Source organism: Solea solea, chromosome 17 (genome assembly GCF_958295425.1).
Source record: "Solea solea chromosome 17, fSolSol10.1, whole genome shotgun sequence".
Lineage (NCBI taxonomy): Eukaryota > Metazoa > Chordata > Actinopteri > Pleuronectiformes > Soleidae > Solea > Solea solea.
Window position 1 is genome coordinate 18,402,208 of NC_081150.1, and position 27,227 is coordinate 18,429,434.

Genomic DNA, 27,227 nt, shown 5'->3' on the forward strand with positions numbered 1-27,227 from the left:
AAGCATGTCTTTACATGGATTTACTAGTTTTATAGCAGAAAACAGACTGAGTGGAAAGTCCTCTGGTGAAACCTAACTGCGGCTGGACCAACATTTGTTTGTACACGAACCCCCGTTTGCTTATCTAGGACTATTTTGGTATCTTGGTATATCGGAGCACAACATCTATCTGTCCACACCACATTTAATGATGAAAATAGATGATTTCTACCACCTTTAGTATAAAATTGATATCGCCTGGTATATACATATATATCTTTGAATTAGAAAAGCGCAGCTTCCTGCCAACATGGTGGCGTTTTGGTTCCAAGGGTTGCAAGACGTCGGCGTCCACGTCAGGACTAAAAACGCACCTCATGTTCACTGCCTCACTGAAGCATCACCGGAATCATACATGCAGAGTGCTGATTGCATATTTAATGTACATTAACTATACATCAGGGTTATTTCTGGGAGAGTAGCCGAATGAATACGGCGAATGCCGCGTTTAGTCATGCGCGCAAACGGGTTGCTGGGCAGCAGCAGCGGCGGCAGCCAATGAATAGCTAATCAGCTGTGTACGTCTTGAGGAAAGTGGGAGATAATGAGGGCATTTTTCATCCTCTAATGTTTGGGATGTTTATGTATACTGGGTATTCTTGAGTCCTACCTGCCATTTGAGAGAAATTCTTTCTTATTTTCTTTGAAAAATCATTGGCATTTCCACTTATTTCACAAGTTTTAGCTTTTAAATTTTAAAACCCCAACAAATTGGTGCCATAAAATTTGAAAAATATTTGCATTTTTATGGTAAGGTTGGTTCTAACTCTGCATTTGTGCAAAGTTGGCACAATTAAAACACTACAATAAAATACTATACTATACTATATACACTACTATAAAATAAAACAAATACTTTTTGAATGTATTCAAATGTTCTTGTTTTAATTGCCTTAAAATTAGGAAAAACAGGCCAAAATATAGACAAAGCAGGCCAAGCTGTAACAAAGTTGTACTTACTACATGTAATAAATGTTTTTTAAATTTAAAATTGACTTTTCGTTTACTTGAGTTAAGCTGAATTTGAGAATTTATAGCTTTGAATTTTGTATTAGCTTGTTTTCTTAGCTTCTTACTGGTAAATAAAGCTTTAAGTAAGCTGTATTATCTTATAACGACAAAGTTTGATGGGGTTTCTTCTTTAAAATAAAATGAAGAACAAGAATAGAATAGAATTATAGTATGTTTCCATGACGGTTGACATAGATTTACACAATGTTATCTGTGGTGCAAGAGAAACCACAGAGAAGTAAACTGGCCGTGGAGCCGTTTACCATTTACTGCACATTGATTAACCCTATTGAGTTGCATTATGGGAAATGAAGGTCAGACTATCTTGGGGCTTCGGTTGCATTGATTTTCACGTTTTCTGAGACACGACGGCGTCAAAAAACCCCGGGAGAAAAAGAAAACAGTACGACATAAAATATATTATAAACTATCCTGTAGTTGTTTATATATAATAACAATATAAATTATTGTGTGAGTGTTTATAGATTGCACCCACGTGCTTGGTATTGGTTTAACCCATGAAATAATTAGGAATGTTTGTGAAATGATTCTGTTTTTAACAGTTATTTGCTGTTTTCTGCCCATAAAAATTAGAAAATCCACACTTTTAGGAATCAATAATTATTGACAATCAGCTGTTATATGAGGTATTTTTGTTTATTTGTTACCTTTGCCTTGGCAGAAGTCCAGCTGCAGGATGGTCTGGAGCAGCAGGTTGGTGTTGAGTGTGAGGTCAAAGTCGGGGCCGACCTTTGGCTCCAGGGCGCCTTTCACCCACTGGTCCTGAGACGACGTTACCCGCTTGATCAGAGCATCTGAGATCTACACACACACACACACACACACAGAGGAAATAAGAGCACATGCATTCAGCCGCTGCATTTAAATCTGCTCTCCGGGCTGTAAAAAAACGTCTGTGCATACAGAGCGGCTCCCTCTGCTCCAGCCGCGGCTCCGTTACAGTGTTTCAAGTGAAATGAGGCGCACATTAGTGCAGTTCAAATATTTAAGGATCGGAATTAAGATACCATCAGAAGAGCTTCACTGCCTCGGGAAAAATAAATGAGTACATTACATTAAAATGCATTTAAAGGTAGAGAGAGAAAAAAAAGGAAGATTGCCGTTTTATTAAAGGGCAAAAACATGAGCTGGAAATTCAGCCTCGAGCTCAACACGGATGATTTAATTTAGCTTCATCTTCTCCTGTTTTAATTTACAATGTTCTCTGAATTAACATTTAATATACACCGTCTCACATAATGTAACTATATAATCAATAAACGATTAAAAATTCAGAGGAAATAGAATAGGGTGTGTGTGTGTGTCCCTCAGGAGTTTCTAGTTTCATCAGACTCTACAGGAGCAGAAATCGTTCATAACCAGGAGCAAGAACATTAAAACGATCACATGTGAGATCTGTTTTATTTAGGAGCAACTTGGTAATTGTAAAATTTACTTTTTTCTTTCCGTTCACATCACTGTTTCCCACAACTCACAATATAAATCGTGACCAGAGGCAATTTCAGAGTCATTTACAGCCATTTTTGTGACACGTGATGTCATTTTGAATTAGTAAACAAAAGAATTCCCAGAGATGTTTGCTAAAATTAAATAGAACTTCATTTTATGCATGGTATTCAAAATATATACACACAAATATTCACTAAAGGTTTGAAAATATGTGTTTTGAGGACCAAAAAATATTCTCCCATGACCCATCTGTGGGTCCCGACCTAGTGTTTGGTAATTACTGCTAGTCCATTTCTAGTCGATCTAGACTGAATAATTTCCTTCTCTTTTATCCAGTAACCATTCAGTACTCAAGCTAAACCCACACACAGAATGAGACATTCATACCTGGAGGAACCCGCTGGGGTCGTTCTCTTTGAGGACTTCCAGACAGAACTCCATCATCCCTGTGGTCTGACGCAGCTTCATGGTGCAGTGGGTGATCTGGTCGCGCACCACCTGATACACACACAAAGAGTATTATTCTACTTAAATGAATCAGTGTGTGTACCAAGAAAAAAAAAAAAAATCTGCAACAGAGTAAACAAGGTGTGTAATTACAACAGTGCATGTTCCAATAACCAATAGCAATGTTCACTAAACTTAAAAACATGTTACTCCAAATACAAACAATCAAGGATTGAGGGATTTGTGAGATGTGACGATTATTTTGTACATTTTCTTGCCCTTCATTCCACTGTTTTTAAGGCTTAAGCAGATAAATCTTCACCTTTTACATTTCCATGTGTTAATATTCCTTTGCAGACAAGACGAACACACACACATTCACACGTCACATGTCACATATTATCTGCAGGCTAAAGAGGGGAATGAGATTTGGACGCGTGTCACCACCAGTTGTTTCCAGACTAATTGAAAGGCAGCGAAGTGTCACCACATTATTAGCCTCTTTGTTTACATTCGTCTTAAATCACCGGCTAGAGCTGATACATGTCTGTGATATGTAGCTTGTACACATGTGTACACATGAAATAAAGAAACAACAACTTTTAAAAAAAGTAGAATTAAAGAGATTCTAAACATTTCTGTGATGTTGGAGAAATCTAAAGGTAATTGATTACAGCGTTAAACAGCGCTCTGTGGAGATAACGAATGGGTTTGTTAATCAGACGGAGTCTAATTAGTTCCTTCATTTATGAGCCGGTTAATGAGATCACAGATAATTATCCACCTGTCAAGTGCTTTCTAAAGTGAAGGATGAGGACCCTGAAGAGTCATCTGTCTGTCTGTCCATCGATCTGTCTGTCTGTCTATCTATCTATCTATCTATCTATCTATCTATCTATCTATCTATCTATCTATCGTCAAGTAGCAAGCTAGCAATCAATTTAGCTAGCAAGATGTCAAGCTCGCAAACAATTTAGCTAGCAAGATGTCAAGCTAGTGGGCAATTTAGCTATCTATCTATCTATCTATCTATCTATCTATCTATCTATCGTCAAGTAGCAAGCTAGCAATCAATTTAGCTAGCAAGATGGTCAAGCTAGTGGGCAATTTATCTATCTATCTATCTATCTATCTATCTATCTATCGTCAAGTAGCAAGCTAGCAATCAATTTAGCTAGCAAGATGTCAAGCTAGTGGGCAATTTAGCTATCTATCTATCTATCTATCTATCGTCAAGTAGCAAGCTAGCAATCAATTTAGCTAGCAAGATGGTCAAGCTAGTGGGCAATTTAGCTATCTATCTATCTATCTATCTATCTATCTATCTATCTATCTATCTATCTATCTATCTATCGTCAAGTAGCAAGCTAGCAATCAATTTAGCTAGCAAGATGTCAAGCTAGTGGGCAATTTAGCTATCTATCTATCTATCGTCAAGTAGCAAGCTAGCAATCAATTTAGCTAGCAAGATGTCAAGCTAGTGGGCAATTTAGCTAGCAAGATGTCAAGCTAGTGGGCAATCAATCTATCTATCTATCTATCTATCTCTCTCCTGTTTTCTCTGCTTTGTTGCAGACGTCCAGGCTCTTTGTCGTCTACGTCTCACTCCTCAGCCTGTAGATAATCACAACAGCTGTCCTTGGGGCATGGTACCAAAAAAATCCACACACCCTCCCCCCACTCCCACTCCCACACCCTCCCCCACCCTCCTCCAGACGGCCAGCCTGTCGGCGGGCACGCTGAGACCTCAGCAGTGGACTCACACAGAAAGGAAAGAAACAATTTCTCTGCTGAACAGGACAAAAATAATAATGTTTTATTTCGCATAGGAACTAATCTTTCAATTAGCTGTAACATATTCAAAGTATTGTTGTGTATTTTGTGCAACAATCTGAACGTAACATTCCCTTAGCCCCTTACACTTACCTTAACCATCACAATTAAATGCCTAACCCTAAGCTTTACACTAATCTTAAACCAAACCCAACCCTACAACCAAGTCTTAACCTCTCAAAATGTCCTCACTTTAGGTCCCAACAAAGAATTGTGTACCTGAATTGTCGCCTTTCAAGGTTCTATCCCTAGAAACCAAGGCACCACAATGATGCTTTACTGTTCAGATGTCAGGCTTTGTCTCAGTTCTCCTCGCATCAATGAAGACAGCTCAGATCTGAATATCACTGACTCCAGAGGTTCCAACTTTGGTCGTTTCATCTGGTCATCAAGATCTCCACAAGTTCAGGTCTCCATGAGGACTACTGGTCCTGACTAGGTCGTGTTTATGAGAGGAAAATGTCCCATAGAGGTAATAAATACAAAGAAGACACACACTCACCTTGAGTTTGTACTCCTTCTCCTTGGTGACCTTGGTGAGGAGTTTGGCTTTCTGTCTGGTCAGCGCTTCGATCAGCGAGTCGCACTGAGCCACGAGGCAAGCTTCAAACTCGACGCCGCTCTCCTGAGGTAACGCGCACACAAAAGAAGCATTATATATACTGTACATGTTAGAGATTATTCACTCTAATGACTGCAGTTATATTTTAAATTATAGCCCCTTTAATTATGGATAAGAAGAAGAAACTGTTTTCCTCTCTGACTCTCAAACATTACATTGTAAGCGACACTTTCAGTTTACTAAAAAAGATCTGTTATTGTAACTGATGTTTGCTTTGCCTTCTTTTTTTTTAATTCATATGTTCATTTATGTGACAGATCGTCCTCATTATTTTTGTCACAACTGCACAAACATTAGAATTAATGTGAGACAGATTTAAGATTAAAAGTATTTGCTTGGTCCATAAAAATGTCAGAAAATGTTTAACAAATGTTGATCAGTGTTTCCCAAACCTGGGAAATGATCCTGTTTCTCAAAAATCTTTCACGTTAATGATTTTTCTGTAAAATGGAGCAAAGAAAACCAGAAAATATTCACAATTAAGAAGCTGAGAAATCTAGCTGTTTAAAAAAAACAGCTAAAACCAAATAATCGATTATCAAAATACATGAAGATAAATTTAGTAATCGATCAATAATCGATTAATTGAATAATCGCCAAATCAGGGTTGACCGTTTTAAACCGTACCATGGTGAGCTGGTCCCAGTGGGTGAAAACACTGCTTTAAGCACCAGACAGTAATATGCCAGATTACAGTCATGGGCTAATTTACATTTGTAGTCCCCATGGGCAGGTTGATTAAATAAGACGAAACACTCAAGTTCATACGCTCAAATGTGACAGAAGTATGGAGTATTAGTAAATAAAAATTATATTAAAACAATGTGAATTATGAGATTAAAGTCAGAAATCTGAGATTAAAGTCAGAAAGTCAGAATTCTGAGGAAAAAGTCAGAATTCTGAGATTAAAGTCAGAGTTTTGAGGAAAATGTCATAGTTTAAAAGTCAGAATTCTGAGATTAAAGTCTCAGCATTAAAGCATTTTTCCATGTGGCCCTAATACTGAAGAATAAAAACAAAACAAAAAAAGTGTCTAAACATGACAATAACAACAATATCGTAGAAGAAGAAGAAGGATGATAATCTCAGTGTTGTGTGGATTTTTTTGTGCAGCAGCTGCTGAAACTGAATAAACTACATTGTTGACAGAATGAAAAGATGAGATCTTAGTCGGCAGCAGATTTCCAATCAAGCTTTGTCCACAGTGAGACGACTCTCTAAGAGGATAAGTGCTCAACATTTTTATTTATTCCTCACTCTCACTCTCTCTTCATCCGCCCCCCCCCCCCCCCTCCTCTCTCTCTCTCTCATATTAGTTTGCACAATCCTCCTCTTCATTTTACAATCACACTCTAAATGCCTGCTCATGGCTGAGAGGATATGACTGTGCAGCCAGCTCGTGTGTGTGTGTGTGTGTGAGACTGGCAGATGCTGTGAGAGAGATCAGCTGCACAGTAATTCTGTCCACAGGGAAACACTCACACAAACATTCTAAACACACACACACAGTAGTTTGTTTTGGTTTGGGGTGGATTAACGTCCCTGCTGCACAGGAGTCAGGAGTCCACACTGATTTATTTATAGGACACAAAAGCAGCTTCTTCAGCAGGTAAATTAGGCAAAATTGCAAGGGAAACATGAGCAACTACGTGTTTGGTGATAACGTTTACTGTACCTGGATCTGCTGAAGCATGTTCTTGAGCTGAACCAGAAACTCCTTGGCGTCTTTGGCTTTTTCCGAGACGCCGTTCAGGGCCTGGGAGATCTGACACTGCAGCAACATCAGCAAGAAGAGAACAACAAAGAGAATTAGTGACATTTATAGGAGACGATTCCACCACTAACGCATCACTGAATAAGGAACATTGACGTCTCTCCGTTGCTGAATCACTGCTCGTCGGTGAATCCAGTGAAACGCTGGAGGCTTTTTCACTGAGACGTCAGTTACGTCATCGCTGACCTCAACACGCCGCTGGACTCTTCCTGCATGCTCAGATTACGCCTGATCACAGGCAGAAAGCAAATTATTAACCACCGCATCCTCCCATCTGCTCTGTAGACGCTGTATTGTTTTAATAATCAGGATGAAGCGTATAATCTAGATTAGAGACGACAAAAACCATGCTGATTTCTGCTGTTGATCTTTATTTTTAGGACTTTTTGTTTTTACTCTTATGCCTGCCCCTTTAAATTTATCCGGTCCACTTTATTAGGTACACGTGTTCGACTCTTTATTAACACAAATATCTCATCAGCTTCGCTGCATGAGGCATGTTTTTATGTCTTTTAATTTATCCTAGTTGTTTTATATGTATCGTATTGTCTCGTGTGAGCTTCTATGCCTTTTATTTATAGTGTCTTTTATTAAAAACTTCATTAAAACCCCACGCACACAAAGGAAGAACTTCCAAACCCCGTGTATAGGGTACACAACAGCTGTAAGGCCCCCAATCCAAACTGGTGACATTCTTGATGTTTTTTAGGTGTATTTTGTCAGCGAGCTCTTAAATTGTTTACAAAATCACTGTGGAGCAAATGTAATATAAAATATTAAATGTGTCTTCTGATGTTATAGCAAGAAAAATATACAACATGGAGGAATAAACCAATCTGAGGTGAGCTTTAACATCTACAATCCCCCAATCCAATGTTTCTCAAACGCTCTGCAGTCCAGATTATTTTTCCATACATGAATAATGTGACGGGTTTGTGTGTTTGTGAGGGCGAGTGAGTGAGTGAGGCGGCGTCTGCTGATGTTTGACTTTATCTCCGTCCTGCAGCTGCGAGACGAGATGAAAAAAAAGTGATGCCGCTATCACTTACAGCCGTGCAACAAAAACAAAGGTTAATGAACACGTTTAACCTTCAGGCGCCGCTTTTTCAACACACGAGAGACACATTTTTAACCTTAAACATCCATTAATGTCCTGTCCCTCGCCCCCCCCTCCGCTCCTCTGTCCCTCATTTTTCCTTTCACCACAACCTGTCTAGGCAGATGGCCGCACATCACAATAACCGTAGTTATTATTTTATTTATGAGAATTTTACCACCAATTCATTGAGTTATTACTAAGTGAACTTATATCCTATAGAGTGTGGAGATGACACATTCAGCTTAAGCTAAAAACGGACACCCTTTTTTGTGGAGTGGAGCATGTGTGTGTGTGTGATAAACAAGAAAAGACAGGACAAAGGAGACACACACTGTTACACACACACGCATGCCAAGCTGTGATGAATCTGTTCTGTTGTAGCCACACACACACGTACAGACATTCATAGTGAGGACACTCATAGACATAATGCACTCCCTAGTCCCTTATCCAACCTTAACCATTGCAACTAAGTGCCTAACCCTAACCTTAAACCTAACTTTAACCTTAAAACCAGGTCTTAACCCCCAAAAACTCCCTTAAAGATGTGAGGACCAGCCAAAATGTCCTTACTCTATGTATATGATTTTTGGTCCTCACAAAGCCACAAATACAAGAACACACACGAGAGGGAGAGAACCAGGAGATGACATTTCTCCTTTTTTGTTTCTAGAAATCGTAAATAACAAGGGTCAAAGGTCAGATACTTTTTGGTTTTGAAACTCACATGTGACGTTGAAAAGCATCAACACAGACTCAGGAAAAGCGTCTCAAGTTTATTTTTAATCGTCTATTATTGGATGTTCATCTCCCCGAGGAAGGATCAGTCACTCTGTGAAGTTATCTTCTTTCATTTCACTTCACTGAGGTTTTTTAAAAGGAGGTTTTCTCGAGGCTGAGAGGAGATGACATCAAGAAATCCTAATTATGTGAATGCAATCAAAGTTGGAAAATATGAAACAAGGCAATGAATGTAATATTTTTGCATTTTGGAAACAATTAATACCACGCATCAAAGTGTAGGTCAATATTTGGATGGTATCTCATGTTTTCTGTGATTTATGGAGCAGTGACCAGTCACTGGTGCACATTTTACCGATTAAATTGTGAGTAAATCATGATTAATAAGCCTTCAGTGATCTTCAATTCCACATATAGTACTAGAGTGTACCATATATCTATACATCACTGATAAATTGTTGCTTTTCCCAGTCCTGTGGTTGAGAAAATTCCAATTTCCACATAATCTCCGTTCCACATCTCCACAATAACCACACCCTCTCAATCTCACACACACACACACACACATACACTGATCTTATCCGTGCCCACACGTGCTGACCACCAGAGTCAGCAGGGAGGGACATGTGGAGGTCATGGTTCACAAATCAACCCAACCCTTGTGTGGATCTTCTCACTGCTCCTCACCAACCGGCCATCTGGCCCAGCAAGCTGTGCTAACATGTGTGATTGTGTGTGTGTGTGTGCTAACAAGGGGATGACGGATGTGTCGCACATCCATGTGCTGTCTCCTCCCTCCGGTCTTCCTCCTCATTCTGATTCTTCGTGGATTGAATTCATTGGGTCAAAGTTCTGAACCACATCCACCCATCTGTTTTGTCTGCCGCTTCATTTACTCCTCGGCAAACCCCCTTTTAATTCATTCATTGATTTTCCTTTAACCACCACTGCTTATTCTTCAGATGGGTGTGAAGATGAAGCATGTCCCAGCATGCTTTGTGCTGCGGGTGAAAAGGCACAAACAGGAGGTTGTTTCCTTTGGTTCCAGGGTTGCGGTTCTCCGAGGTTTGATTAGACGACATTAGAGGAAAGTTAACTGACTTAACAAACCCGGAAGATGAGCAACACAATGAAAGATGGCAAATATTATAGTAAGAGTAAGAAAATATGTAGTATAATAATCAAAAAGAATAATATTGTAGTTTTTCATGTATTTAGATTCAGTAAAAACACTAAAACTACTGTGAAAGGTGTCACCATTTCTCTATTTTTGCATAAAGTGTGAAAAATAGGCAATATTCAGTTTTGTTATTGTTACCCCAATGTATTTTAAATATTTAAGAGTGTTAGTGTTTGAGTTCTCACAGAAACCACGACCGTACAATGAAAACAAACATGGAGGTGGACTATTGTTGCCACTAGCTTGTAGCCGTTGTGTTTGTGCTATGTTTTGCAAAGGAAAAAAACACAAAAAAAAGATAGAAAAATGTGGATGAAGTCATGACTAAGATAATGAAGATTGGAATTAACATGGTTTATAGATGCTACAGTGTGAGCTGGAGCTAAGTTGGCAAATAAAGGCTCAAAACAGGGTTAGTACTAGAAACTGCTAAACGCTAACAGACACAACATCAGATATTGTGAAGCTAACTGCTCATCTTACTCTCCTTAATTACTGCTTTATGCTCATTTGCCCGATCACTTTTTCATTTTCATTCACAACATCAGGAAAACTAACACTGCGGTGGACTGTCGTTGCTGTTAGCTAGTAGCTGGTGTGTTTGTGCTATGTTTTTGTTTATGTTATGTTTTAACATAAAAAGGGGAAAAGAATGTGCATAAAATCTTGGCTGAGAAGATGGAATTAACATGGTTTGTAGATGCTACAGTGTGAGCTGGAGCTAAGTTGGCAAATAACTAGCTACGGCTAAATGGGCACAACATCAGGTTTTCGATGCTAACTGCTCAGCCGACTCTCCATTATTACTGCTTTATGCTCATTTTCCCAACCACTCTTTCTCCAATTTTCATTCATAAATATGATTCTGGCCTAATTTGACACCAGCACACATAACTGTAGACACCTGTGGTCAAATATGGATGTTTAGAAGGGATTAATGAGTATTAATGAGGAGGGTTTTTTAGACATTTTAACCTTTTGGCTACTTAAAGCAAATGCAGAATGACTGTAGCTGATTGTGGGACGCTATTTTTAAATGTAAATTAACATTATTTCATGTTTACAGTTTGTTTTAGTGTGACAAGTCTTAGAGGAGGTTTCTTCCACCTGGAACCTGATGGGAGGAGCTGGGTCGTCAGGAAAACTCGCTTCACCTGAGTCTGACTGCATCTGCAGTATATAAGCTGATGAGAGTCAGTGTCAGTCTGTCTGTCACTAACCTCCTGGTATCCACTGTGTTTGTTTTTGTGTTTTAATTGTTGGGGTTGTTTTGAATTTCTCTTAACAGAAACCTACTTTCAGGTAAACTCATACATGATCTTTGCTCCTTTGTCCAACCTTAATTGAGCCAAAATGTGACATAAGCTTCTAAAAGAAGGATCTAAAAGTCAAGCCTACAGGAGTTTTTTCCCCCTTTATGTAAACAGTGAGATTCTTTTCAAAGGGACCATGCCAAAAAGGTGAAATAAAACACTGTCACAACGATAAACACAACAGAACCGGAAGAAAAACAGTCCTAAACCAAATACAGACACACCAATTTTTCCTCTTGTTGTTTTTTTTAGGGCCAAACAGCAAATAAACGTATAGATCACAAATTGATTCCCTTGCTTTGTCATAAATCCATTAGGCAACGCTGTAATTACTGAAAATTGATTTTTATGTTGTTTTAGCAAATTCAATGAACCCTGTTGTGGCCTACATGCAATAGGTTTTCATAAAAAGAAAGCACCCCCCCATTATCCTTTGTCCTCAAAACAAATATAAAATAAAGAATAATCATGATTTAGAAGTTTAAAAATACCCGTCTTTTGGAAAGCCTTATTCACACTCTCTCTTCACTCGCTGCCTTCAGAGAATCCGCGTCTAAATTTTGCTGCAGTCGTGACGCCGTGTCGTCCTACAGTGAATATAACGGTGTCCAAGTGTGACACCTCTGCCCTGAGGGAAAACGACCAGTGTGTGACAAACCAGGGAGTATATTTGGAACAAAAGAGAAACACCATGTAGAGAATAAAAGGAAAGACAAGACATTGTAATTTTTCTTTTTGGGCCACTGTCAGGGGGCCTCAGCACACCTTCTCACGGTCAAGTGCCATTATCTCGTTATCTTATTACGAGACCATTTATTCAGTCTGTGACATTCAGAGAGACCAGTGACATTCATGGAGGCTGAGCTGAGCTGCTGCGCTCATACGACGCAGCTTCAATGGGGAAATCAATATGAGGAAGAGGAGGGAGAGTCCTAAAACTCAAATATTATTATAATAATAATAATAATAATAATAATAATAATAATAATAATAACAATAATACAGATTTTTGTTTTTTCAATATAAAAGTCATAAAAATGTAAATTTTAACAAACAAAACAAATGTTTTATCTGAAAAAGCAAGGTTTTGGCTTCAAAATGCCTGCAGCACAGCAGAATTCCACTTTTTAGCACTGCTGTGACACATTTTGTTGTAATAAAATAAGATTGGGAAGAAAGAATGACAGTCATTTTCAGTTAAATGGAAGCTGCAAGGAAAAATGTGAGACTTGATCGGGGTGATAAATAATATGATATATTCAAACAGAACCAGTGAAAAATCACATAAGTTAAAAAGCATTTATTTTTTTAAGGGTTGTGGAAGTCCATTCCTGCGTATTTCTCTTCACTTTCTATTAATGTTAAAAAAATCATTATCACACATCCTTATTTCAGGAGCATAATCCCATCATAAAATTTCAATTTAAGCAATCAGAGCAACAGTGAACTGTAGATCCATTCACTTATGTACTTAATATATTCATAAATTTCACCTTATGAGGTGTCAGTTTCTGTCTATAAAAACTAAATAGAAACACATACAGGTCATGGTTCTGTACCAGAACTCATGGCAGAAATATTTCCATTGCGTTTTAAGATCATTTTCAACACTCGTATCACAAAATGTATAATCCAGACAGCCTCCAAAACCTCATCTATATTTAGGTCAGTGTTGGAAAGACCTCCAGGTTAGAGTTCGAGTGGTTTAAAGCGAGAATCTACTGATGTACTATGTAAAAAAATATACTTGCTCTTACATGAATCAGAGACTTAACATTCCCAAAAGTAAGCTTTTAAAATGTTGATCAGTGTCGTAGAGAAACGGTGTTTTGTGGCGTTTAGTTGCTGCAGACAGTGGTTCCTCTGTTGCTGTGGACAACAGAAGAACAATAGGTGCCTCTTATGTGTTTGGCTGACGCCCTGAAACGGATGATGGCGGCATTGACCTTGTCAAAATTATACCCACGGGACACGGAGAGGAGCAGGGGGAGGAGCCGAGCCTGAATCCCCACTTTTACTTCCATCCTCCCCATTTCATTTCTTCTCATTTGCATTTATAAGCCATTCTCTGTTCTCATTCACCCTGTACTCTAACATTTTTCCACCTCTTTTATTCCTCAGAAGTGGTTTTGAATGGGATCTGCCATTAAAATAAACATGTGTACTGCTGGAATCAGTGCTGAGCCATCGCATAATCTTGTATTTCCTGTAAAAAAAAAAAATCATGTCTAAATCACATGTTGCCTTTGGCTGCAACCCAGAGCCACTTCCTGACGCTGCCGCCTCCACAAACTCCACACTGTCTGTGCCTCATCGTGCAAACACACTCACTATATATGTGTTAAAATACAGCTTTTGATTTTTCTCCTCCTCCTCTGTGCACGCAGTGAAGAAAAAAAAAAGCACAAAAATAGCTAATTCTGCTTCTTGTGACGGCAAAACTCGACTGAAATATATACGAAAAAGTACATTCATGCATTATTGTGATTTATGTGAGAATAAATATTCATCACAGGCCTTAAAATTCTAAAATAAAGACTTTAAATATGTACAACTGAAATGTTTACAGTGTTACAGTATAATACAGCAAAGCTACAGCAAAACAATTTGTTTCTCAGTCTGGTCATCCAGCTGTGTTACATTTATATTCGTGCTTCACATCTGGTGGAGGTCAAGTCTCTGGTCACTCTCCTCATCCTCTCACCCACCATCACCCTCCACTGCTGTCCTGCTACACAGAGATTTTTAAAGCTAAAACATCACAGTGAACTGTAGCTCAACAGCTTCACTGGTTACAAGGAACCACAGAGAAGTGAATAAAAACAGCCTGGGTTAAAGCTCGAGGTTGCACAATTACATTACATTAAATGACCTATTACATTAATTTTTACAGCCAACAATTTATCTTGTACTTTAACATAAAATAAATCTAGTTTTTGTTTAAAACAATTCATCTTCTCTCTCACACACACAACAAACAAATATCACAAATATCATAGGTTTGCTTTTGTAATTTGAAGCTAACATTAGCATGTGTCCATAAACCTATGGCTGTATTATAGTTTCAAGCTTATTAATGTGCAACATGTTTTATCTTGAGCAATTTGAAGCTTAATTATGTGGCTATAAACTTATGACTGCGTTAAATTTCAAGCTAATGTGGTGCACAGGTTTGCTAGTGTGACTTGAAGCTGACATTAGCATGTGGCTATGACTTTAGGGCTGTAATTTAAGCTAATGTGGCACATTGTTTTTCTAGTTTAACATTAGCATGTGGCTATGACTTTATGGCTGTAATTTAAGATAATGTGGCACATTGTTTTTCTAGTTTAACATTAGCATGTGGCTATAAACATATGACTGGATTATAAATTTCAAGCTAATGTGGAACATGGTTCTTCTCGTGAAATTTGAAAAAGATCAACATTAGCATGTGGCAATAAACGTATGGGTGTATTAGTTTAAAGCTAATTAATGTGGAACATGTTTTTTCTTGAATAATTTGAAGCTAACTTTATGTGGCTATAAACTTATGACTGTGTTAAATGTCAAACTAATGTGGTACACAGGTTTGCTAGTGTAATTTGAAGCTAATGTTAGCGTGTGGCTATGAATTTATGGTTGTAGCTTAAGCTAATGACGTGGCACATTGTTTTTGTACTTTAGAATTAGAATAGCTATAAAGTTATGGCTGTATTTTGTTTACGTTAATGTGGTTAATGTTAAAGTTTTTCGAACAAAATTTGAAGTCATCGAACATTAGCATGCGGCTCTAAACTTATAGTAATTTGAAGCTAATAGTATGTGGCAATGAATTTATAACATCATTGTATATTTTAAGCTAAGGAACACAGACCTAATGCAATGAATGTAACCTGCATTAAGTTTGAGTTACCCTGTCCATTAAATACAATTATTATCATGGTTTACTTCTTGTCTAACCCAATAAATAGATATATATGTACCATATAAATGCTGTTGAAACACTTAAATCAGGTAAATAACTTGCCAGGCCGATATAAACCATGTTTCTCAATGTGGAGCAGAGGTTGCAGAGCATTTAAACACCACTGAAAATGCTGTATAAGCTTTTTAGGCCTCTATATGTATAAAACAAAATCAATATTTATGGCATAAGGGTCAGTGCCCAAACATGCCCGCTGCAAATGTGCAAAAAAAAAAGAAAAAAAAGTGCTTGTTTCCACTGCTGTGATTGTACATTGATTTGCAACATCTATTTCATGTCCGGCACATGTTTTATATTCATAAACACTTGAGCTGAGTGTTTCCTGTGGCTTTTATCGACCATAAAATATTTGAAAATGATATGAGTGGGTGAGTGAGACATAAAGTTTTAACACTTTATTATTCAAGCAGAGGCAAAAATCTTCAAAGCTACATTTAAAGTGCTTTTTTTTTTTTTTTTTTTTTTTAGCTCTGGTGAGATGTTTCACAGTTTGCTCAACACTTTTATCCCCACAGGAAGAAAAATTCCCCCTCTGTCATCTTGTATATTAATAAACCATAGCTGCCATCAGTGGTTACGGCCAGAGAGGCCGGACTGAGCTCCAGGAGGAGAAAAGTGAGCATCTTTTTTTATCACCCTGACTTTTCCTCACAGGGGAGGGAAAGAAAGAAAGTGCCATGGCAACAAAAAGAGCGGCGGAGCAAAAGAATTAGGAGCATGCAGTTGTCGTCGTCCTCCCCCTGATCAATAATTGATCAGGGCATCTTCCACATTAATAAATGTAGAAGAGGAGTAAACTGCCAGGGGCGTAATTGTCACAAAGCAAGTGCAAATTATGTTTGTAGAGGTTGATGTATCTGTTATGGGATTATCATAGTGGCTGCTGTGCAAATTTACCATGTTGAGGTTTCTTTGCTGCTGCTGCTGCTGCTGCTGTGTGACAGAAAATGTTACAGACGCTGACAAATGTGTATAGATGCTGGCATTTCACATCCTAATGAATGAGCAGCCACTTGTAACCATGGCTACGATGCTCATTCTTCCACGATACATCCTCACTCTTCGCGGAGGTCTGGCATTAGCACCGAATGGCTACCAGGAATAGAGCACAAATACTCCCACACTCACATTTGGACTATATTTGACGACACACACACACACACACACACACACACACACACACACAGCCTGAGTCTATTCTGAATAGACTGGGTTACACAGTCAGAGGAGATGAAGTGTGCATTAACCTACATTCAGCGTCCAGCAGCACAGCCTTTAGTTACTTCATGTCGTGCTGTGTTTGTGTGTTTGCCTCATGACACTGTGAGGAGAGAACCTTTCAAAACAACATGGGCCTAAGTGGTCTTTTTTTGTTGCAGGCTTCTTGTTAGCCAAAATCTGGCGACTAAAAGAAATAACAGCAAGCTCACAAACCCACCGACATAAGATTCCAAACACTGCACTACTATCTTATTGGTTTCACAGAAAAATCTCTGTTCATCTGGACGACTTTGTGTCCTCTCAAAGCTCCTCTCTCTTTCCTGTGGGGTGCCACAAGGCTCAATCCTCGGGCCTCTTCTGTTCTCACTGTATTTACTGTAGAGGCTGATGTATCTGAGGAATCATCATAAGGAAGAGTGACATGTCGTGTCACCGCTGTACAGATGACTGCCAATCATTATATATATGTATGTATAAAATACTAAACTTGTACTCACTTGTACTTGTACTTTTCAGACGTGTCCTCCCTTATCTTGCATGATTTACACGTGAAATTACGATATCTGGATATGGATCGTGACCAAAATCTAATAGTTTCTTGCTATCATAGAAACCTATCATAGAAACCTCCATAACCTACATCGCTGGAAAGTTTAATCCTTTTACTTTTTCAGTCATTTTGCTCAAAGTCAGACAAAACAAACGCAGCCAAAAAAAATATATAACCTGTGTATTATGTCATCCAAGTGCTATTATTAACAATCTGGCAAAATAATCAATAAATCAATGCAGAGTGACTGATTTCAATCCACATAAAAGCTTCACGAACAGAAATAGAAACAACAACAACAACAAAACGCAAACACACTTGTCAGAAACGTTTATCACAGAAGCCACAAAAGAGACAAAGTGTTCACTGTCAATATTAGATGAAGGAACAAGAGACGGAAAGTGAATGATTCATATTTTAAACTCTTAACACATGCACTGTGCATGCCGAAAGGGGAATAATTAGAATATTTATTTTCTTTCCGCTGCAGAATCATCGTGACATCTGCCGATAAAAACCTTGTGGTTCAACAAGAGCCAGGAGTGACGCGGCAAAATAAAAATAAAAATAAAAAGGCTGGCTAATCACATGACAGACATCCACCAGCCTCAGACGTGTCGCGTGTCACGTGACGAGCGGCGCAGCAGATGTTGCAGAGGAGGTTTCGAGTTTTCCTTAGTTTCCTTCTTGTGTTAGTTACTGCACCAGAATAAATCATGTGCAGCCTGAATGTGAGCCCACACATCCACTCATCACTCATCATTCTCACTTCACGTTAAACAGCCATAAAGTCATAATTTACCACATACATAAACGAATTATTTGCTCCTCTGCTTCATCTATTTAAATTCTCTTCCTGTACATCTATTCTGCTGCTGCAAATGTGCTGTTTACATGTCTTATTTTTCTATATTCTTTCTTAACTTAATCTGCATTCATGTGTATTGATCCAGAGCCTTGTCACATTGTTTGTTCTGCACAAAAGCTGGAACAACAAAATGTGGTTTTCTTCAGTGGCAACATAATACAACTTCAATATACTCTACTGTATGTTGTGGAAACACATTTGGAGGTATGGGATCTTCTATTGCTTACAATATTGTGTCAAATAGTCATTTAATGTGACATATTTATTACAATGTGTCCAAATGTAGTTATTGCTCGAAGTTTCCCTAAATTGAGCCACTTGAGAAGCCACTACAGCGCTGCCTTCAGCGGTGACCGCAGCCTCCGCAGAGAGAGTCACAGCAAGAGCGAACGGAGTTTGGATGGATAAAAAAAACGTCCTAAGAATTAAATAAGCGGCCAGTAAACAGCGGGCGGTGGTTTAGATCCCCAAACCCCCAGGCTGTGAATTAACTGTGTTCAAAGGGAGAGAGAGGAGACAAAAACTGCAGGGGTGTATATTTGTCTCACTCTCCTACAAAACTGTGTGTATTTCCTCCTGTGTTTCTCGCCGATAACATTCAACATTTACCTCCCGCCTGTGCTTGTCCCTATTTTGTTAAAAACACATGAAATGATGATTTGGCACATTTAAATTGGCAAAAAATCTGAGGGACCTCCATGATTTCACTTCAGAGGGCAATAAAATAAGGTTTATTTTCCACATTTTCTGGGTTTCCCTAAAACATTCAACACGTGCCACTGTCTGTGCATCAAAAGCGCGACCAAATGAATCCCTATTTGGTTTAAACTTGTTAAAAACACCTGTATTTATGCCATTAATTGATTATTTAGACTAAATTTATGTGAAAGTGACACACACTCAGATGCAGAATCATGTCTTTTTTATTCAATATTTAACACAGTGCTGCCAGATCTAACTGAGCCAGGTCACATGGTTTTATATGCATGTGTGAACATGAGCGTGTGCGTGTGTGTGTGTGTGTGCATGCTTTAAATAGACCATGTGTCTTCTGCTCGGCTGATTTGTAGGAAACTGGATCAGTGGGTCTTTCCTCTTCCTTCCCTCAGTGAAAGTTCATCCACAGCCTCCATGTCATGACAACAACACTACACCACTGTAGTGCAGTATTATACCAGCAAATACAGCATAAAATATTCATATTTTACGATTGTTTTTCATACTTGACACATGCACGGCACACGGTGATCTCGCCCTTTTTCATGGCAGCCATTTCTCATTTTTAGGGCACGTGCTAGTTTACTTGACTTAATACATCATTTATTTACTTATAAATGTTAGTTTATTCCCTGTAACTGCTGCCAACCGTCTAAACTCGTGGCTCCAGGGCCATATGCGGCACTCCAATCACTTTCATGCAGCCCACCACATAATATCAAGTTATAATAATGAATTATGTCTGAATGTTTTGGTTTTCTATATTGTACTTTTCAGGGGCCGGTTCTGGCCTTGTGGGCCGTACGTTTGACACCCCTGATCTACAGCAGGTCGAGATGCATTCAAGAAACCTTGTAAATTTCATTTCCACTAACTGGATAGTGGTTGCTGCTGCTGCGACTTACAGATCGTCAATGTAGTAGAAGGATTTGTTTTTACAAAATGCAATCACTGACAAATAAATGAGTTTTTTATCTTTTTAATATATTACAAATAGTCGCAGTAACTGATTGACTTTTTATAATTAAGCGAATAATTGAAAAAAGGTGTGACGACGATGATGAGCACGATAATGATGAAGACCTTATTAAACAGGTTATGGTTAATTATGTAATATCACACAAACTGCACATGCAGCTTCTCGTCGTATTAATTTACATTTTAACCTTTTTATCGTTTGCCTCCAGGACCATGTTAATATGTTCATAAAGGTAACGTAGTGTAAAAAATACTGTAAATCAACCTTGTTTAATCAAATCTGGGGGTTTTTTTAGAATAAAAGTGTAAAAAAAGTCCTTATTTCATCAACAGTGTAAACAGAATTTAAGGACAAAAGCGTCGTGCTTTCAATTTTCACAGCAAATCAGGTCACAATGAAAAGCGTGAACTTAAATTGACCCCACCTCAAGCTCATTAATCTTTGAAATTAATGAAAGAGTCATTAAAACGTGAATTAAATCATAAAAATCACTTTAATCACCCTTTAATGAAATAGCAGGGTGATGTATTTGGCAGGCTGGGGGCGGGGGGAGAAGAATCAAAGCTATTGGAGGGTAAAGCTGTGTTTTAGCCCTCATGTAGTTCCAACAAACTAGATTATTATAATTATTATTCAAGAATATAAATTGTGTTTCTTGGTTTTAGACCTTCATATCAATTGTTTACAAATATAAATGTGTTGCATGTGTTAAAAATACAATAAATACAATTAAAATGTCACAAACATGGAAATTTAGACACAATACAATTAAAGGACCACTTCTTGTTTGTCTTATTTAGGGATTGGCTGAGCTGTTTCTAGGCAAATTAACTTTTAAATCCGAGTGAAATAAAAAACAAATGCAGATTTTAATTTAGGAAATCATGGCAAATACAGCTCTTTATTTAGTCAATCAGGGCAATGGTATACAATAATGGAAAGCAATTATAATAAACTCATATTTAACATACACTACTAATACACTTGGTGGTGTTAACTACAAGTTATTTCTGTATTTATTGTAATTTTTTATCATAAATACGTCTATTTACCGTTCCATATCCAAGCAACCACTTTTATTTTAAAATGATGTGAAATCTTCTTTTTCTTTCGGCTGCTCCCTTCAGGGGTCGCCAAAGCGAATCAGCCTCCTCCATCTCACCCTGTTCTCAGTATCCATCTCTCTCACACCAACTAACTTCATGTCCTCTTTCACTACATCCATAAACCTTCTCTTTGGTCTTCCTCTGGACCTCCTGCCTGGCAGTTCCAACCCCAGCATCCTTCTACCAATATACTCACTATCCCTCCTCTGTACATGACCAAACCATCTCATTCTGGCCTCTCTGACCTTATCTCCAAAACATCTAACATGTGCTGTTCCTCTGATTGACTCATTCCTGATCCTATCCATCTTCGTCACTCCCAAAGAGAACCTCAACATCTTCATCTCTGCTACCTCCAGCTCTGCTTCCTGTCTTTCCCTCAGTGCACTGTCTCTAGACCATACAGCATCGCTGGTCTCACCACTGTCTTGTGTATCTTTCCTTTCACTCTGGCTGATACTCTTTTATCACACGTTACCCCTGACACTTTTCTCCACCCATTCCAACCAGCTTGAACCTGTTTCTTCACCTCTTTTCCACAATCTCCACCGCTCTGGACTGTTGACCCTAAATACTTAAAATCCTCCACCTTCTTTATCTCCACTCCCTGTAGCCTCATGGTTCCACTTGGGTTCCTCTCATTCACACACATATATTCTGTCTTGCTGCAACTAACCTTCATTCCTCTCCTTCCTAGAGCATATCTCCACCTCTCGAGCTTTTCCTCCACCTGGTCTCTGCTCTCACCACAGATCACAATGTCATCTGCAAACATCATAGTCCATGGAGATTCCGGTCTAACCTCATGTCAGTCTGTCCATCACGAACCCTGATGTAGTCCCACCTCCACCTTGAACTTCTCTGTCACACCTCACCGCTGTCTCACAGTTGGCATACATGTCCTGTACCAGTCTAACATACTTCTCTGCCACTCCAGACTTCCTCATACAGTACCATAGTTCCTCTCTCGGCACCCTGTCATAGGCTTTTTCCAGATCTACAAAGGCACAATTCAGCTCCTTCTGACCTTCTCTGTACTGTATTTCTCTACCAGCATTCTTAAAGCAAATACTGCATCTGTAGTACTCAGTAATATCACCATAAATGTTATCATTTCTATGTTTTTTTATCAAAAAGTTGGACTTTTTTTCACTAGAACGGCCCCCTAGTGACACTCGAGGTGACCCCTGATGTAAACAATACAATATTCGTGCTAAGAGAGTAAAAAAAAAATGGAAAAGGAAAGTGTCATGTCATGGAAAAAGTACCTTTTACATTATAATTACAGTAGGGTGTTTTTTTTAAAGCCATAGTTCTTCAAACATGTATTTTAGGTCGTTTACACACCTAATAGTCTCCGCTAGACTCGCACTTTAGTGAAATGAACTGAAACCTTTTGAATAACGTATTCCCCTCCATTTTCCCGCTAATCAGTTTAAACATTGTTGTTCTTGTGTGCGCTCACTGACCATACTTCTATCGGAGCTTTTACCTCACGTTCTCATGCCATTTATCCCGGCTGTCGTTCTACACGCGTATGTTTCGGTTGCGTTTACCCACAATGCCCTGCGTTCTAGTCCTCTACCAAACGGACTGGGGTTCGATGAAGAAGGGCTGGTGTGAATGCACTCTTTTATTCATGTTACGATGTGTTGCCATTACAGTACACAGTACACTTCAGTGTGTCCTGCTCCTGCCTGAGGAACAACACTGACCTCCTCTTCATAAGTGGGCCAGTAAAACGTGAAACAGCTGCGGCACGGTGACCTCCACTCAAGTCATGACACATATTTTAGCGCCTACAGTTATTAACTTGTTCTGCATAAACTCTCATTAATCACACTGTGGGTTTTTTCTCTTCATTTTTGGTACAAATTCCCCTCACATACGACACACAATCTCTGAGGGTGTTGCACCCTGCGACGTGCTTCCCCCTCTTCCCTGTGATTAATAGTTTGACCTCAGCCTTGCTCCACTTTCAAATTCACCAGAGACACCGCGCACGCAGCACCACCGACTGTGAATCATTTATTTACATCCACTCGCACGCATGGTCACGTCAGGGAAACGTGGGAGATTCTGCAGGATTTGGTGTGAAAATACATTTGATTGATTTACACGACTATAATAACAGTGCATGAATCTGCATTCTGGGCTCATAGGGTGTGGTTTTCAGGTCAGAATTATAGGTTTAGATTAAGATTAAGAGGAAAGACTTGATGGAACAGTGTGTCGGATTTTGCAACTTCACCCACAGATGCTGTGGGTGAAGTTGCAAACTGCATCCATCTGACGACCTTTAGCCTCCTCTATAAGTGTATGTGAAATACTGTATGTCTCCATGACAACAAGGCAAAAGAGTCCAGGGCTAAGGGTAAGGGGTTAGGGAATGTATTATGTCCCTGTGGTGTCCTCACTAAGATATAAAAACAAGTTTGTGTGTGTGTTCTTGTACGTGTATATTTGTGAGGACCAACAAGAATTATATACCATGGGGAGTGAGGACATTTTAAGTGAATCTTTATAACTTTAAAGGGCTTTTAGGGGGGTCTTATTAGGGTTTACAGTTAGGTTTAAGTTAAGAGTAAGGGTAAGTTAATACATTATGTCAATGGTGTGTCCTCAGTAAGAATGCTGTACGAGAACGTGTGTGAGAACAGACTCATTAGAGTTAATTAGATGATTAATATCAATTAAAGGCGTCTTTGACTCTCACCTTGTGTTGTTTCCACATCACTGCCAGAGGCGTGACGTCATGCTTGGCGTGTTTTCCCTCCTCCAGACACTTCATACACACCGGGGCTCTGCAGCTGCAGCAGAACATGCTGAAGTTCTCCGCTTCATGGTCCACGCAGGTCGCCGGTTTTCGCGCCGTGGCAGGCGGCTGATGCGGCTGCTGCTGCCCGGTCCCTCCCGATCCTGCTCCTCCACCTCCACCTGCAGCCGCCTGGTTCGGCGGCACCAGCCGGTGTTTGGCGAGCGGACCGCGGGACGGGTGGCACCGCTGCTGGCAGGCGTTGCAGTAGTAGACGTCGCACTGCTCGCACATCACCGCCGCGTCCACCGGGTTGCGGTCACACAGCTGGCACTTCACCGCTGCTGAGGAAGAGGAGGAGGAGGATGAAGATGAGGATGAAGAGGACGCGGAGGCGGCGCGGTTCTGCTGGTACCGCGTCACGATGGCCTCTAGCAGCCGGTTCCGAGGGAAACCCCGGAGCCCCCGCTCGTCCAGGGAGACGCTTCGGTGACACAGCGGGCAGGTGAGCGAGCAGTGTCGGTGAGCCATGGCTGGCGGAAACACCCGAACCCCGTTCGGCGACTTGAGCTGGCACGTCGGCGTGTAGGAGCCGTATCCGCTGTCCGTCTCACTGTACAGACTCATCTTGTCCATGTCCAGGTAGTCGTAGTCCGAGCTGCCGCCCGACGCGCGGCTCTGCACCGCGGTGTCGCCGTCCGGCGTCTGCACGGTGATGTTCCGCGCGCAGGCCAGACACACGTTGTGGGAGCAGGGCAGCAGCACCGGGTCCTTGAAGAGGGAACCGCACACGGGACATTTTAACTCTTCCTCCATCCTGGCTGCGGAGGAAGAAGAGGACGAGGACGATGATGGCGACGATGCTTCTGCGAGGAGACTTCAGCACCGACTGACGCGGACAGCTCCCTGCGCTGCACCGCGCATGCGCAGGAGAGGAGGAGGAGGGGCGTGTGGTCTGAGGATTTGAGTCAATGATGGTTTGATTTAAATAAGGCTCTGACGTCACAATGATGACAGTTTGTCATCGTTCCTTAACAGGACTGAAGATAAGTTAAGATAATGTATAATAACATAAGATAAGGTAAGATCAACGGAATACGGTAAGATGAGGAAAAAAGGCAAGTGAGAAAATGAGAAAAGAGAAATTAAGATAAACTTAAAATAAGATGAGATAAGATAAGATAATGAAATAAGGCCAGTGAGAAAAAGATAAATTAAGATAAAAAATTAAAAGAGATAGTGAAATAAGATACAATAGGATAAGTGAAACAGGTTTGATAATTAAGAGAAGATAAAATAAGTGAGCAGAGTGAAATAACGAAAGATAAGAAAAATAGATAATATAAGTATGATTGTGAAGGAAACTTTTAAGATAAGTGCGATAAGATAAGGTAATATTAACGTAAGATGAGGAAAATAAGGAGAAAAGGAGACAAGATAAATTCAGATAAGATAAAAAAAATAAAACAAGTGATATAAGATTAGTGAGATGAGTGAAATAAGATAGTGGCGAAAAGAGATGGAAATGGAATAAAATAAGTGAGTTATGTGCATAACTCTCCTCTGGTTAAGACATTTTTAAGAGCAGGACTGAAGCTATTTCCTGTCTGGAATCGTTCACTACTCACCGTATTATTGGCTGTTTGTAAGGACGGTGGGCGGAGCCAAAGACCAAAACATAAACAGAGATTGTGGCCCACAAATTTTACTACAATTTAACGGCAGTTTATTTCATCTCTGGTGACACATTGTGGTCGTTTTATGTCTTAATATTATACATTTCTTACATATATCAACTTTTAAATATAGATTTTTACCCCTGACTGGTTTTTATGAGCTTCCTTTAAACAGCAAATATGTAAAAATGTATCAATTTAAAGCAAAAATATTGGGCTGAAAAGATTAATCTAAGTCATTGTAATCTGTGTTTACAGAGGAAATGTCGCTGAGGAGCTGAGACACAGGAGCTAAAACTAACAGCCTAATGTTCCCTTTCCTTTTTTAAAAAAAATAATACAATATTGACTCTCAATTTTCCTGGAGAGTTGAATTATTCCGGTGGAATAATCCTCTCATCCACTCGCTCGCTCGCTCCCTGCAGCTCTGAGGTGATTCTCTGAGGATAAGCTGATAACTTCACCCGAGGCTTTTCCCCCAAAGCCCTCGATCACAGCCGTGATTATGACACGACGACGAGTCGTGAAGCAGAGAGAGAATGATCGCAGCAAAGATATTCACTGCACACACACACACACACCCACACACACACAGAGAAGCATTTGTTTCAATAAAATCACACAGATGGTTTTTTTATTGGATTTTACCACAGGGAAAACTGGAGGATGTGTTTGTGTCATTTGACTAAATTTAGAATCCATTCACGTCTTTATTGTTATTGTTGTTGTCGTTGTACTGATTTTTTTCTAGTTCAATAAAAAAAATTTATATACATATATAAATATGACTTTGAGGATGTTTAACACAAAACACAATAATCTGAATGAAAATTAAGGTTAAATGTGGGATTTTATTTTGAAATATATGAAAAGATGGTTAAAAAAAACCTTGAAGGTCACGATATGTTATATGTCAAAGGTCATCACTATAGAAACTGCTATTAATTGTTAATTATTAACATTTGCATCCAAATTAACCATATTTTCCACACACTAGTAAAATTGACAGTAGGTCAATGAATTATTGTGATTTTATGTTGTAAAGATGTTATGATAATGTGCTTATGCATGCATTTTATTGTGAAAATAAAGCTGCATTTTTGTGTCTCCAATGCTTTCTACTCAAGGAAGTGTCATTAATGTGACAACAAAGTAAAGCAGCCTTTTCTGGGATTTTAATGATTATTTTTAAATATTTACAAGTAAATCCTGAATTGAAGGCTGGGAAAAGTCTACAAATGTATATGATAACCCTCCTGCATCACATCTGTGGGTCCTGACCTTAGTCGTTTCATTCATATTGTTTATCATGTTTGATGTTGAGCTCCCCCTGGCGGTCAGTAAGATACCAGCAGACAATTTAGACCAATCCAGTACGTGTTCACTATTGCATTTTCTCTCTTTTTGGAAACTATAATAAGCCAAATGAGTATTAGCAAACTTGTTTTATGTGAGAATTTAAAGTTATTATATAGTTTAGTCAAATGTTAATGCTTTTTTATGCCTTTAAATACTGTATATTTGATCATTATTATTGTCTTTTTTGTTAAGTGCAGTATTTGTAAGAAAGATATGTGTATGTGTTGGTTTGGGGAGATTTTGTTTTCATTAGTATCAGAGTTTGTCAGTTTTTAAATGGTGCCATTTATCTTATGTGAGTTTTTATTTTAGTTTTGGTGGAAATGTGTTGACATTTGATGAACTATTATCATTATTCATTCATGCTGATTGTAACAGCTGTGATAATGTGCAGAAACTTCATTTAATGGACTATAAAAATAAGAATAAAGGACACTTTTGTCCACGTAAACAAGCCTGTGTTCACTTTATCTTTCACAAATTAAAAAACAAACACAGAG

General features: G+C 39.1%; 1 protein-coding gene across 3 annotated transcripts in view; it reads right to left on the minus strand.

The window, feature by feature from the left end:
* The window catches only part of LOC131443125 (tripartite motif-containing protein 67), a 33,102-nt gene extending 8,495 nt beyond the window's left edge, over positions 1–24,607 (minus strand). For all 3 annotated transcript variants that reach the window (XM_058612493.1, XM_058612492.1, XM_058612491.1), the window contains exons 1-5: positions 23,654–24,607; positions 7,098–7,193; positions 5,303–5,425; positions 2,908–3,018; positions 1,719–1,872 (exon numbers count right to left, since the gene is read on the minus strand). In XM_058612493.1, the coding sequence (XP_058468476.1) occupies positions 1,719–1,872; positions 2,908–3,018; positions 5,303–5,425; positions 7,098–7,193; positions 23,654–24,508 (1,339 nt within the window). In that variant the 5' untranslated portion in view covers positions 24,509–24,607. The remainder of the gene's footprint in view (positions 1–1,718; positions 1,873–2,907; positions 3,019–5,302; positions 5,426–7,097; positions 7,194–23,653) is intronic.
* Between the last annotated feature and the right edge of the window lie 2,620 nt (positions 24,608–27,227).